The 12,501-nt window shown below is 44.2% G+C and overlaps 1 protein-coding gene across 1 annotated transcript in view; it reads left to right on the top strand.

Annotated features, from left to right (window-relative positions):
* The window catches only part of THSD4 (thrombospondin type 1 domain containing 4), a 569,301-nt gene extending 557,386 nt beyond the window's left edge, over positions 1-11,915 (top strand). The window contains exons 15-17 of the mRNA XM_022579923.3: positions 4,588-4,767; positions 8,998-9,142; positions 9,615-11,915. Coding sequence (XP_022435631.1) covers positions 4,588-4,767; positions 8,998-9,142; positions 9,615-9,757 — 468 coding nt within the window. The 3' untranslated portion in view covers positions 9,758-11,915. The remainder of the gene's footprint in view (positions 1-4,587; positions 4,768-8,997; positions 9,143-9,614) is intronic.
* The last annotated feature ends 586 nt before the right edge of the window (positions 11,916-12,501 follow it).

Genomic DNA, 12,501 nt, shown 5'->3' with positions numbered 1-12,501 from the left:
CTGCCCTCAGGAAGCTTATGGTCCAGCATGGTTTCCTTGTCTACAAAATGCCAATAATGAAGCACATTATGAGGTTATTTTTAGAAGAAATGAAGTAATGTGTACAAAGTATGTAGTGCAGTGCCTGACATACAATAAACACACAATAAATTGTAGCTTCTAGTGCTATTATTGTTAATAAAGGCAGTTTTGTCTGTATTTGAGTGTCAAAAGCAGAAATAGATATGATCCAGCAGTCCCACTTCTGGGTATATATACAAAGGAAAGAAAATCATTATCTGGGAGAGATATCTGCACTGCCCAGCCCCCCGCCATGTTCGTAGTATTGTTCACAATAGCCAAGGTATGGAAATAATCTAAGTGTCTGTCGACAGATGAATGGATAAAGAAAATGTGGTATTTGTTTATCATGGAATATTATTCAGCCTTTAAAAAGGGAGGAAATCCTGCCATTAGCAACAACATGGATGGACTTGGGGGGCATTATGCTAAGTGAAATAAACCAGACACAGAAAGGCAAATACTGCATGGTATCACTATATGTGAGATCTGAAAAAAAAGTCAAACTCAGGAAAACAGAGTTGAATGATGGTTGCCAGGGGCTGGGGGTGGGGGATATAAGAAGAGGTTGGTAAAGGGTTCAAACTTTCAGTTATAAGATGAATAAGTTCTGGGGATCTAATGTATAACATGGTGACTATAGTAGATAATACTGTATTGTATACTGAAATTTACTAAGCGAGTAGAACTTAAGTTTTGTCACGTATACACACAAAAAAGGTAAATATGCTAAGTGATGGATGTGTTAACTTGACTGCAAGAATCCTTTCGCAATGCACATGTATACCATATCATCACGTGCATACTTTCAATATATTACAATTTTATTTGTCAATTATATCTCAACAAAGCTGGGGGAACGAAGCAGAAACAGAAAAAGTTAAGTTTGTTCATTATGAAGAACCAATAATACCAAATGCCTCAATAAAGTAACTTAATTGATATTAATTTTTCCTTAGGGTTCCAAAATTGAACATGAACCCCCTAAAATCATTCCCTCTTTGCCCCGTTATGATTACTATCGGTATTTTGAGTTCTTAGGCCGTTTAGTATTTGGCTCCCGGGGCTGGCTGGTTCTCCAAAGACTTTCTGGCTGATGACCATGATTTACACATTATCTGGACCTCTGGCTCCATATAGAATTTTATTTCTTTTAAGTAGCTTTAAAAACAGACCCTGAAAAGAAATGGACTGCCTTGTCCTTGTAAATCAACACAACCCCTTTGGAAAGCAGTTTGGCAATAAAAGTCAAGAACCATAAAAATGTTCATTTGCCTTCACCCAGTCACCCCACTCCTGGGGATTCATTTTAAGGAAATAATTAGCAGGAGAAAAAAAAAGTTTTTTCAGCAGAGATGTTCATGATAGCATGATGGTTAGGGATATTATGGTATATCGTAACTCATTAAGATACGTAACAAGAACAATGATAATTAGGAAGATGTGGAAAATACATATAATATAAAGGCAAGTGAAAAACAGAATATGAAAGTATATGAACCCTATCTCAACCGCTTCAAAGTATAGTTTTTTATATAAACAACATGGGCAAGTGTTTTCTTCTCAAATTTCCTTAATATTTTTATAATACAAAGTGTAAAATATTTAAAAATTCAGAAAAGAAAGAATTCAAGTACTTCCAATGCTACCCAAGTCGATATCAGAGTTAGACATACTTGATAACAGATCCCAGTTCTGCATCGCCTTAGTTCTCTGAGTTGGGGCAGGTAATTTAACCTCTCTGAGCCTGTTTCCTCATCCAAATATGATGATAATGATATCAACTTTTTAGAGTTGCTATTGGGTTTTCATTAGACACTGTATATAAAAGGGTCATTGCTGGACTTCCCTGGTGGCGCGGTGGTTGAGAGTCCGCCTGCCGATGCAGGGGACACGGGTTCGTGTCCCAGTCCGGGAAGATCCCACATGCCACGGAGCGGCTGGGCCCGTGAGCCATGGCCGCTGAGCCTGCGCGTCCGGAGCCTGTGCTCTGCAATGGGAGAGGCCACAACAGTGAGAGGCCCGCGAACCACAAAAAATAATAATAATAATAAAAATAAAAAATAAAAAAAATAAAAGGGTCATTGCTTAGGACGTGGGGAGTACTTAATAAATATAGTTCCCTTTCTCCATGTTTATTACTTTTTCTGCCAATGTTTCTATCTCATTGTTGGTAGCAAAACACCTAGGATCTACACCCCAAAGATAATTCAGAAGTAGACTGTGTATGGGACACTAATTACACCAAGTATTCATGGAAACTGAGGCAATGCGAAGAGTCCTGTGTGAAATCGTGATACTGGATCATAACAGCCTTCACACAGAGAAGATAAACAGTGCAGTTCGACTCACACGTCCACCAATGTCTGAGGAAGAAGAAAGGGGAGCAGAATTCAGGTCTTTTTTTTTTTTTTTTTTTGCGGTACGCGGGCCTCTCACTGTTGTGGCCTCTCCCGTTGCGGAGCACAGGCTCCGGACGCGCAGGCCCAGCGGACATGGCCCACGGGCCCAGCCGCGCCGCGGCATGTGGGATCCTCCCGGACCGGGGCACGAACCCGTGCCCCTGCATCGGCAGGCAGACTCTCAACCACTGCGCCACCAGGGAAGCCCGATTCAGGTCTTTTTGATCTGTGGGCGTCCTATTGACTCCAGACCTACTCAGAGAACTGAGAGTCGCATGAATCCTGGTGAAGGCAGCATTTATCTCTGCTAAGATTAGAAACATGGAATTTATTGCCTGTCATCCAAAGGGTCAGGACATGATTGATTGTGGACAAGGTTTTCGTTCTGAATTTATAAGACTATCAGAGCCTGCTGGCACCTCCCTGCCCTGGGAATTTGATATTATCCCCAAAGAAAATGAAATAGAGCATGCTTATTTGTTGAAAGAAAGTCTTAAACATTAACTGACTTCAGGATATAAAAATAAATGTTCCTTCCAGACACGTGGTTTGAATGAGAGTTGGCCTCTTGAACACCCCACTGGCCCGGTCACAGTGATTAGTCCAGGATGGACATGTGGCCCAAACCGAGCCAAACGGAGTCCTTTCCTGGGACTTTTCATGTGGACTTAGGGGAAGAGACTCCCTGGGAAGTTGTGAGCACAGGTGCCAGCAGTGGTCCCGTTGAGGCTGGTGGAGAAGCCAGCCCAAGAGAATGAGACCTGTCAGGCTTAGGGAGTCTTTTTCTACTCTGGAGACAAAGTAGCCCAACTCTTACTCATAAGATATTCCACCAGGTCTATTATTCATGCACAGATGCTTTCTTTCTTCCCTGTCAATTCTGGGTTTACTTCACCCTTAGATTGTCTTAGTTCTTGCGGGGGATGGGGGGATGGTTCTTTCACAGTCTTTAGCTATTAAGAGCAGCCTTCTTGTCTGCCCCTGTGTCTGGATCACATTTACTCTCTAACATCTGAGCAGACAGTCCCAAAACTAAGAAGCCTTGTAGTTTTCTGGATGTCTGTGAAGATGGCAGAAAAGAGGCACAAAGTGGAAATTGCTGATGGAGATGTTTATTATGCCCTGTGTGAATAATCCATAGTCTGTTGCCTTGGGTTTGGGGTACTTTTGCTGGGTAGTGACGTGGGTTTTTCCACTCTGTTTTTATTTCACCATGTGCCTGCATACAGCAGCAAGGATAATATTGAGTTTCAGCTGTAGACATGTTTACAGGCTATTCATAAAGGTAATAGCTTCTTTAAAGTCCTTAAAAGTATATAGATCACAGCTTGTAAAATTTTCTAACCAAAAGGTATTAAGAGTATACCAAACATAAATAAAAAACATTTTACAAAGTAATAGATACTAAATGGAATAACTTATAGGCGGTTACATGCATTGTATTTCCATAACCTAACACAATGAACCAAGACGTGTGATTATCTGACTGGCTTCTTCGTGGCCGCAACCGCAGCGAGCTTCAGCTCCAAGTAAGAAGCCAAGGGATTGGACTCCGCGGACAAAGGCTTCCTGCTGGCTGCCCTGTTGGGAGCGGAGGGCTGACCAGGGGACATTGTCCCAAGTCTGTGGTCTTCTCAGCTTCGTGTGTCCCAAAGAATTTTAATGTAGCCGTTCATCCAGAGGCATGCAGACTCTGGGAAATGAATTCATTCCCAGTTCCCTCCCCTAAAAGACCAGCAGATAAACTAGAATGTTAGTTCATTGTCTTACAGTGAGAAATGTCAGGAGTCTACCAGACAAAACCAAATTGACTGGCTGGTGTGTTCTGTGGGAAAGCCTACGGGACACTATCTCACTCACATTTCACCGAGGGTGCCAGGATCCCAGCAGCCAGCATCCTCAAGCTGTGAGAACTCAGGGCACCCACTCTCCATTCCAGACACAGAAGTGTTAGGAAAACTGGAATCTGTGTGCAACTTTTCCTCCAGAAGTGTTTTCCGGGCACCCTCGGGCTCTTCCTCACTGAATCAATGATGGTAAGCTCTGGTAAACATCGCTCAATGGATGGCAGTTCTCGTCCCCTTTCCGTCATGTGGCACCCATCTTTCTCTGCTTCTTTCTCCAGTGTTCCATCGAGTGTGGGAGCGGGACCCAACAGAGGGAGGTGATTTGTGTTAGGAAGAACGCTGACACCTTTGAAGTGCTGGACCCCTATGAATGTTCCTTCCTGGAGAGACCCCCCAGCCAGCAATCCTGCCACCTCAAGCCCTGTGGAGCCAAATGGTTTAACACAGAATGGAGCATGGTAAGTCCCGGTGCTTTTGGTAGAGGTTGTGTTAGTACATCATTATGCTTCCCCCCTCCCCCCCCCCACTGTTGAGCCACCTACTGGGTACCAGGCACTGGGCTCAGCCCTTGAGTAGATTCCCTGCAGCAATCAGCTCTACTTGGTCACAGCCAGGGTGCCCTGGACTCAGCCTGCTTGGCGGGGAGTGGGGAGCCTGAGACTGGGACAATTTTGATTTCTAAACTATAGAGGCCATAAAATAGTGACTCTCAAATTTTTGTGGGCATAAGAATCAGAGGGGATCTGTTTGAAATGGCCGATTCTGGGTCCAACGTGGCCAAGGAATTTGCTCCTTAGGTGAGTTGGCTACAGGTGTAACCAACATTTTGAGAAATACTGCTGCAGAGGTTTGATGGCTGAAAGGATTCAGGGATGCTGTTGAGAATACAACACCATGAAGTGATCTTGTTATAAATCCCACTGGAGGAATTTCTGTCAGGCCTCCATACCTCTGTGTGTGTGTGTGTGTGTGTGTTGTACACTTTTTTTAAAATCCTATAGACAATATGGATTATGGGACTGATCCTGTTTTTCTCTTTGAATTGGCTACTAGGAAACTCAGAGCCAAAACTGTGGCCCGTCTCTGGGAGAGAGTTTATCAGAATATACAAAGTGACTTATAGGTGCTAATGTTCTCTGGCTTCTCTTTCTCTTTCCTACTTTTATCTTCTTTTTACCCCAGTTTCCTCACTTATTTTTTATCTTGTGGCCCTCTTATGTATTTCTTAAGCCATCTCAAATCCTTTTTGTACGGAAGGAGGGTAAATGAAGCAAGACAGAGCTACAGAGAGACAGAGTGAATAGAGAACTAGGTTAGTAAGGAATGAAATGGAAAAGGATGGAAACAGTGATAAAATTCTTTTTTTTTTTCAAGTGAAAGAGTTTATTGTTAAGAAACTTCCTAAAACAGAAAAATTCCTGAGGTCATCGTTCCCAGTGACCATTTCATATGACTTGGACACAAGGGGACCAGTGTTCGTTCTGCTTTTTGTCAGGGAAGATTGTCAAGCAGTGGCTGTAGGTGACTCCAGAGTAGAGTCCAGAGCCTTCCTCAAAGTCATTCAAAGGTGATCAAAGGGATTTTCTTATAAAATATGTGGATAAAAGCTGAGAATTCTGTTTTCAGACAGTGTATGACAGCCATTTGGGTATGTGGTGAACCACACCTTGGATGCAAATGGGAATAAAGGAGGTGTTGAGTTTCAAAGATGTTTTGCCAGCTTCTGGGAAATACCATTTTATTATTTTGATATTGACCAAGGCCCTTGAGAAAGCAGGAACAGATCACTATTTTCTTCTGCCATTGTGCTTAGAGAGTCTAGAAAGGGCCAAACTCACCAGGCCACGTCAAAGGCCACCAACTCCAAAGACACCTGCCTTGCCTGGGAACAACCCAGACGTCCCTCAGCAGGTCAGTGGATAAACAAAATGCAGTGCGTCCAAACAATGGGGTACCACTCAGCAGCAAGAACAAATGAACTGCTACCTCCCACGACTTGGAGGAACTTCAGATGCACTTTGCTAAATGAAAGAAAGAGCCCCCCCAAAACTGTATGTTGTATGATTACATTTACATAATATTCTGTAAAAGGAAAAACTATAGGCACAGAGACCAGATCAGTGATTGCCAGAGGATGGAGCAGGGTGAATCTCACTACAAAGGGACAACACAAGAGGATTCGTTGTGTGTGATGAAAGTTCTGTCTTGTTTGCAGTGGGAGATACATGACTCTCTGAATTTGTCAAAACTCAGAACTGTGCACCACAAAAAATGAATTTTTCTGCATGTAAATTTAAAAATAAATAAGTGAGCTGAAACTAATATGAAATATATAGTTACTATAGTAGCAAAGATGATGGAAGCAAGACATTTTTAAATTTACCTTGTTTTATAAATTTGAGTTTGGAACTAAGTAAATATTTTATACAATTATAAAACAGGGATTTCCCTGGTGGTGCAGTGTTTAAGAATCCTCCTGCCAACGCAGGGGACACAGGTTCGAGCCCTGGTCCAGGAGGATGCCACATGCCACAGAGCAGCTAAGCCCGTGCGCTATAACTACTGAGCCTGCACTCTAGAGCCCACGTGCCACAACTACTGAAGCCCACGCGCCTAGAGCCCGTGCTCCGCAGCAAGAGAAGCCACCGCAATGAGAAGCCCGTGCACCGTAAATGAAGAGTAGCCCCTGCACGCCACAACTAAAGGAAGCCCACGCACAACAACGAAGATCCAACGCAGCCAAAAAAAAAAATTTTTTTAACAAAGTTATTCCTTTTAAAAAAGAAATCTCTAAAAATGGAAAATGCAATGAAACAAATTAACCTAAATATGTATGCAGTTGGTGGCATCAGCACCCTTGCATGTGGCTGTAAACCACAGTAATTTGTCCATCCCTAAGGACAAAAAGTACTGCAGAAAAATGTTTGTAGTGTTGGCAATAATCACATTTTTAGTGATAGCTGGTGTCCTGTGTTCTGAGATGATTGGTTGTATAATGGGTGATAAAGTAAATGAATAATCTACTTTATGGTACTGTGATAATATATGTACCAGTAAATATGCTAGTATGATAGTATAGCTCTATTATCCCCAGGATCCTTGAGAAATAGGATTCTTAACTTAGGAGAAAGAAGATACAGACCAAAAGTAGAAGAGATTTAAGTGAAAATCCTGTTGTCCTGAATTTGACTTAGAAATATCAGTATGAACTCACAAATTAATTTATCTTAAAAAAATTTTTTCCCTGTTTTATCCACTGAAAGAGCCTGGAAACAATGACCAACCCAGTAGCAAACGGCATGCCTATCAGCTAGAATATGGTTTCAAAATGCCACTCCCCACTAAAAGGAGCCAAGAATTCTTAGAGAAATGGCTGATTCCAGGTCTGTGACTGTTATAGGTGTAAATTAGATCGGGATGTCTTTTCATACCAGGTAGCAAGGAGATTCTCAAAGACGAGGTCATGTCCAAAGGGCTCAAGAACCAACTTTTGGGCTCCTGATAGCCATTGATGGGACATCAGTGAGCATCAGTAAAAATAATAACTACCGGGCTTCCCTGGTGGCGCAGTGGTTGAGAGTCCGCCTGCCGATGCAGGGGACACGGGTTCGTGCCCCGGTCCGGGAAGATCCCACATGCCGTGGAGCGGCTGGGCCTGTGAGCCATGGCTGCTGAGCCTGCGCGTCCGGAGCCTGTGCTCCACAACGGGAGAGGCCACAACAGTGAGAGGCCCGCGTACCGCAAAAAATTAAAATAAAATAAAAAGTAATAATAATAACTACCATGGATTTAATGAAATACATCACATATGTTTAAATCCATCCATCTCTAATAAGTTTGTAATGATAAAAAAAAAACTAATTAGAGGTTCCACCATTGGAGGATGTTAGGGGAACCAACTCATTATTCTGAAAACTGATAAATAAAAGAAAATAGTCAAGAATTTACCCTGTCTCTCCTAAACAAGCCATACCACTGGGTAACCAGAGAGTAAATATATATGAGGAAGGGGTAAGGATTCTTTAGATTCTCAGCTTATAAAAGAAGAAGAGGTGTTAGGATAGTATCACCATTTTTCAGGAAATGCGGAAGACAGAGGAACATGTCAAACAGTACCATGGGGATGCAGTCAGCAAAATCCTGACTCTGGGAAACTCTACAGGACAAAAGACTGAGTTCCTCCAACAAATAAAGTACAAGGGGGAAGAAACACAGGGGAGGGGAACCCGTGGATTAAGGGTCGTAAAAGGCATGTCAACCAGCTGCAATATACAGACCCGATCCCCCCCAAAAAAAACTCTATTAAAAAAATTGAGATTCACAAGGCAAATGGAAATAGGAACACTGAATATATCTTTGAAGGTAAGGAACTATTGTTGATTTCTAGGTGTAATAATGGTATCGTGGTAATTTTTTAAGAGTCTTTGTTTTTTAGAGCTACAGACAGAAATATTATGGAAGAAGTGATATGATATCTAGATTTGCTTCAAAATAATGGACCTGGGTGGGTACAGACGAGACGTGGCTAGCCATGAGTGGATGCGTGTTGAAGCTGGTTGCTAGGTGCAGGGGAGTTTAATACTCTGTCTCCTTTGGTAGATGTCTGAAATTTTCCAATATCTGTCTTCTCCCATGTGCTGAGCTAATGGACTGTCAAGAAATCTAACTTTCTTCCTTTCCCCGGGCAGTGTTCCAAGAGCTGCCAGGGCGGCTTCCGCGTCCGGGAAGTGCGCTGTCTGTCTGATGAGATGACCCTAAGTAATCTCTGCGACCCTCAGTTGAAACCAGAAGAGAAAGAATCTTGTAACCCTCAGGACTGTGTCCCTGAAGTTGGTAAGTAGGGAGTCTTATCTTGGAGTAAAATATTCATCTTTCTTAAGCTCCGTCCTGTTCTCTGGTATGAAAATGCCAGATTCATCTAGGTCTCTCTGTGACCTTGTGCCTAGTCATGGAGTTGAAGGGGGTCAGCATCCTTTGGGTATATATTTCATAGTTTAAGGTGCCTGTTGATAACACAGATGGCGATCCAAGCCACCCATCAACAGATAAACTTACATGGGAATTGATTAAAATGGCAATGCACCCAGAGATTTGGTTCCAGCATCTTTATGGCCAAAGTAGATAGATTTCAACTGCATGTTTAAAGATGAAGAAAAAATATAAGCTCTCAGCCCACACTCACACCTCCCATCAATAATAAACAGCAGGACCAGGATGAAGAGCCACACCCACCGCCCTTTCTTCTTCCCTAAGTCCAGGCTGCCCCTTGTGCTCAGAGAGTCTTTTCTGTTCCCCTCTGCTACAGATGAAAGCTGCAAGGACAGGTACTACAACTGCAACGTGGTGGTCCAGGCCAGGCTCTGCGTCTACAACTACTACAAGACCGCCTGCTGCGTCTCCTGCACGCGCGTGGCCAACAGGCACTCGGGCTTCCTGGGGAGCAGATAACACCCCGCTCCACAACCATGGGCAGGTCAGGGAGTCTGTGAGCAGTGGGACTGGCTGACTGCTGCCCCTCCTGGGGGCTCCCTGGCCTGTGGAGCTGCCAGCCAACTTAGTCAGCACCCCACCTTCATAAAGTGTACACACGGTGCCCAGGAGCAAGGCCACAGTTGTCCTTTGAGCATCACCGTGAACTGCTGACCCCTCCTTCAGAAACCTGGCACCTGCGCTCTCTGCAGACCGAGCGGTGGGGACTGCACGCAGCTCTCGGCCGACTCCCGTCCTGGCACTTTCTAAGTCAGCAGTCAGGCCCTGTCTGGGCACTGCCTAGCCCCAGTGCTGCTGGCCTTTCTAATACCAGCGCCCCTTGGAGAATCAGAGGAGACAGTCCCCCGACCCCAGAGCCCCCCTAAGCCTTGCTAGGATGCCTGCATTCCTCTGTTACCTCAGCCCGCCTGTGCCTATTTTTACTCAAAGACATTAGGCTCTTTTCCAGCCTTGTGACACAAATATCTCATGCCAGTTTAGAGCTTTATTGTTTTGCAGGTGTATTCAGAGATATTAGCTCATTAGCGGCTGTGAGCACAGCGCTCCAGAATGGGAGTCAGGGAATGAATCTTGTCCCCATTTTACTGACAAGGAAACTGAGACTGAACTTAGGTAACCTACCTGCCACGTTAGCAGGTAATTGACCCATTCAGTGACAGAGCTGAGTCCTGACCCCAGTCGTCGAGGCCTGTCCAGAAGGCTTAGGTCTGCAGTATGTGGCTTCATTTCAGACCTAGAGGCTGAGAAGTTTCCCATTCAGCAAACAAAGCCCAGACCTTTGAATTCTTTCCTCGGGCCAAAAGTCAAGTCTTTATCTCCTGTGCCCAGTTGTTTCAGGAGTCTGTTTCTTTTTTCCCTTCCCCCACAAAGTCACAGGTCCTGGTGACAGGACTCTGCACAGTTTCTTAAACCCCATCCTTAATGGAACTATGCCATGAGGTAAGAAAGCCATTGGGGTAGAAAGGTGATTGCCTGAAATTCTGATTCCCCTCCCCAGTGGTACATGCCGCCCATGGAATCCTACATGGTGGACCCTTTGGCCTTTTGTCTCCCAGAGCAGATTTCCAGAGCACACAGCTCTGTCCCCTGGGCTCTCACCCCTTCCTCAGCCATCTCTCCTGGGTCCTTCCCCACACATCGCCCAGTGGAAAGTCTAACCAACCTGTCCCAGCAAAAGCCCTATATTTATATTAGAAAGAGTCTCCCTTGGGTCTTTCTGGTTTGTTTTGCAGATGTCTCTGTGTGACTTTGCATCCCTCCCTTCCCCCATGACTCACAGCCCATATTCCCCCTCCCAGATGTGAGCACTAAGATCTATATTAATGCAGCCAGCCTGGGAAAAGGGGCTGTGAACTCCTCCACGATGGCCCCAGCGTCAGGGTCTTCCCTGATTCACTTCACATAACTCTGTAGTTCCTGAGGTCTGTGGCTGGAAGGGGAATGCAGTGCATATGAAAGATGAACTATCTGAAAAATCAGTGAGGATAAAGAAGGGGGGACGTATATATATACGTATATATATATATATATGTATATATATACATATATATATATGTATATTCTTACACCCACTAAGAAAAATAATCAGGCTGAACAAATTGGAAGCGTATAGAAAATTTATCTTATTTAGTACTATGGTCCTGGGCGTATTTCCCTTTCAAAGCAAGCATTTGCTTTGAAATTCATAGCAACTGAGTTTCTCCCGTGAGCCCTTTAACCCAAAAATCTGCTAATTTGGTGATGATTTGCAGCTTTTGGAAGCAGTATCACCAGCTCAGTCTTGCACACTCCGTTAGGTTCCCACTAACCTTGAGCTTTCAGAAATTCTATTTGGCCTTTTTAGGTGACCTCTTTCTGGAGAGCCCCAGCCATCATTTCCCCCAAAGCACCCTATCTCTCCTGATCCTTACGTAACTCATGCAGTAAGCAGCAGGACAGAGGCCCAGATTCCTGGGCCCACCAAGCAAAGACAGACCAGAGAGGCCAAGCATATGGCTGGTTTCCATCCAGCACCCACTCTTTCCCTCTCGCCACTTGCCTTTGCTTCTTGTCCCAAGGGAGGGTTTCCTTTATGCAACTGCTCTCAGATGTTGCTGTACAAGCCAGTTATTTGAAGGATTCTTTGGAGGAAGCTTTCTTTACCTGCTGGAGGACAGAGCAAGATCAATGGGTGGAAGAGCAGAAAGGCTGATTTCAGCTCAGATTGTGGGAAAACCTTCTAGCCATCCAGGCTGCCCAGCGCAACAGAGGTATCGTGTCCTAATGAGTGAGCTCTCCAGCCTAAAAGGGATTTCTCCACCAAGTGGGAGGTGAGCATCCTGGGTCCTTCCAACTCAGGATTCTCACGACTGGGCTGGGGCAGTGACGGCTTTGTCTCTTTGACATCCAGCAGTGTCCTGTGGCTCCTAAATGTCACCTAAAAGTTCTTTAAAGGGACAGTGGTCCTTTCATGAGAACGGCCATCCTGCCAGTTGTGGAATTGGATAGGAGCAAATAAATCAACCCCATGTCTTCAGGGGAAAGAAGTACTGAAACTAGGGGTCTTTTTTCTCTTGCAACAAATAGTTGAGTTAATCTTAGAATTCATTTATGTCTGGAAAGCTTATAAATTGCTAGATGAGGGGTTTTATCAGCTTGACTTGGAAATCCAATTTTTACTAATCTCCTTGTTTCTTATGTCAACGTCTAAATGCCTTTGTTCT

The sequence above is a fragment of the Delphinapterus leucas genome, chromosome 2 (assembly GCF_059928025.1).
Source record: "Delphinapterus leucas isolate spDelLeu-1000000601 "Yukka" chromosome 2, BTC_Dleu_Yukka2, whole genome shotgun sequence".
NCBI classification, from domain to species: Eukaryota; Metazoa; Chordata; class Mammalia; order Artiodactyla; family Monodontidae; genus Delphinapterus; species Delphinapterus leucas.
The sequence above is the reverse complement of the archived record's forward strand: the minus strand, read 5'-3'. Positions and strand labels throughout refer to the sequence as shown.